The following is a 2,500-nucleotide window of genomic DNA, read 5'->3' on the forward strand; positions in this document are numbered from 1 at the left end:
TTATGCATTTAGGTAAAGACAACACAAACTTTAGCTATGAGATGGAGGGATGTTGGCTAGAGGCAGTAGAGGAAGGAAAGGATTTAGGAGTAGTGATAGACAGGACTATGAAATTTTCAAAGCAATGTTTAGAAGCAAGAAATAGGGCAAATAGGATCCTGGGTTTTATAAATAGAAATGTTAGTTATAAAAGTAAGGAAGTGGTGCGTAGCTTATATAATTCCTATGTTAGGCCCCATTTAGAGTATTGCATACAGGCCTGGTCACCCCATTATAGGCAGGATATCAACATGTTAGAAGCAGTTCAGAGAAGAGCAACTAGGATGATACCAGCATTAAAGCGCCTGGAGTATAGAGATAGATTAAAGGAATTAAACATGTTTTCATTTGAGAGGAGATGTATAAGAGGGATATGATAGAGTTATTTAAAATGTTCTCAGATACAAACTACATAGATGTGAGATCTTTCTTTACCTTAGAGGAGGGAAATAGGACTAGAAATCATGGCAGGAAGATTAGAAAGCAAGGCTGCAGGTTAGATATAAGAAAATATTTCTTTAGTCATAGGGTGGTAGACTTCTGGAATGCATTGCCAGAGACGGTTGTAAATAGCACTAGTTTGACAATGTTTAAAAACAGATTAGATAAGCACTTAAATTTATTAGATTTATAATTATGTATAGCACTGCATGATAGTTTTTATAAGAAATTTACTATAGTTAAACAAGACATGATCCCCATGTATGGGGATCACAGATTGTAGAGGAATTCGCTGCAGGACTTAGCCCTGTTAATGGGCCAAATATTTAGAATTAGTATATAATGTATTGTGTACTTGTAAGTGTATCTTTAAGTACTGATGACGAGGTCGCTGTGTGACTGATACAGGATAACCTAGATGGGCCCTGGTGGCCCTTTGTTATCCTATTATTTATGTTATGTTATTTTAAATGATTTCTAGTGATTCTAGTCAACTGATCTTAGCTACAGAAACTGCGTTGCACCTTCTGCTCTAGTTTTAATACTTGTTAATTTGTAGCCGAGTTTGATATGAAGGCAAAGGTGTTTTCAATCTCCCGCAGTGCAGACTGACTTGTCTCAAATGCAGAAGGATGTTGAGGAGCCAAGACTGATATTATCTAATTCTTACACCAACAGCAACATGACTTTTGTTACCCTTCTCATCGTACAGAGTTTTTCATTTTGAGTAATTTGAACCCATATACACCCATCGCAAATTGTTTATAACGTTGATAAAAATGTCTAAAAAATTTACCACCTTTAGTGGGGAGAGCGAGTGTAACTGACGGGCACTGAGTAAGAAACGCCGTTACATGTTCCCTTAGATTTTGTCCTGCTAACTATGATAAACCCGACGCCCGCTGGGATTACAGAAGATAAATACAGTAGATAAATTAAAACCCAATACCAAGTCAAGTGTTAAGTAAGGAGACGGTTCTGATAGTTTTGGTGAACCTTTCTCTGAACGCTGGAAGGGTGCCTGGCACCGGCCGCAGTATTATCGCTTATGCTGCCCCACAGTCGGTTCCACTCTACCAACGTCAATTAGTCCTTCAAATGACGTCTTCAATTATATATTTTGTCAAGCTGATAAGTCTCTCAGACTTCAATGGGACCTAAGAATACAATACCTGAGGAAGGGAACTTATTTGCCATCTTGTTTTTCTCTACTAGTCCAACAGTGGCTTATCTCGATCTTAGGACAAATAGTTTTATTTTTATATCTGAAATATTTTAAAGTGAAAATATAATCAAATTTTAATTGATTTTTTTGCATTTTTCATGAAGTAAAATACAAATCAATATTATCTTGTTATGTTAACCTCCCTATTCTAAGATAATACATAAATAAATTGTCTACCTGGGGGGCTGGGTTTAAAGTTTGAACACTTAGTTACGAGGAGTCACCGCAATCATGGTACTACTGTGGGTTAGGTTAGGTTAGGTGTGAATACCGAGGGATTCCCAACCGCGTGTTTTCGAATAATCGAATCTGGATGTGAAGGGCATCTACTCAGATTATTAATGGTTCTCAAAACTCCAAAACAGCCCTGTCAGGAAGTAGCCCTTGCAAAATAAAACGGAAACAGGACGATAGAAAAAAATAATAATAGAAACCCCTTTACCATTTTTTTTCGCAACTGATGGACGTCATCATTCTCTATACCGTAAGTTTTTCATTATTCCCTTTTTATTCACACAATTAAGTAGCTCTTTATCTCGTCTCCCCATAGGGCGTTGGCCATGTCTGCCGTGAGACTATGCCAAATCTCCAATAAAAACAAATTACTCACTGTCCTGTAATCATAGCATTATAAAAAAAAAAAAAAAATACGTTCTCAGAACATTCAGAAACCTTAATTAAGTGGTAGATGATATAAATAATTGTCATATACGAAAATAAATTAAGCTAGTTCATTTACATGGACGGTGATGTGTCATATCAGGTCAGGCGACGTTGCCACTCACGACCCAGGTG

At 36.9% G+C, this 2,500-nt stretch overlaps 1 protein-coding gene across 1 annotated transcript in view; it reads right to left on the reverse strand.

The window, feature by feature from the left end:
* The window catches only part of LOC123518662, a 10,905-nt gene extending 9,183 nt beyond the window's left edge, over nt 1-1,722 (reverse strand). The window contains exon 1 of the mRNA XM_045279602.1: nt 1,653-1,722. Within this exon, the coding sequence (XP_045135537.1) occupies nt 1,653-1,677 (25 nt within the window). The 5' untranslated portion in view covers nt 1,678-1,722. The remainder of the gene's footprint in view (nt 1-1,652) is intronic.
* Nucleotides 1,723-2,500: the final 778 nt, after the last annotated feature.

This window comes from Portunus trituberculatus, chromosome 44 (genome assembly GCF_017591435.1).
Source record: "Portunus trituberculatus isolate SZX2019 chromosome 44, ASM1759143v1, whole genome shotgun sequence".
Lineage (NCBI taxonomy): Eukaryota > Metazoa > Arthropoda > Malacostraca > Decapoda > Portunidae > Portunus > Portunus trituberculatus.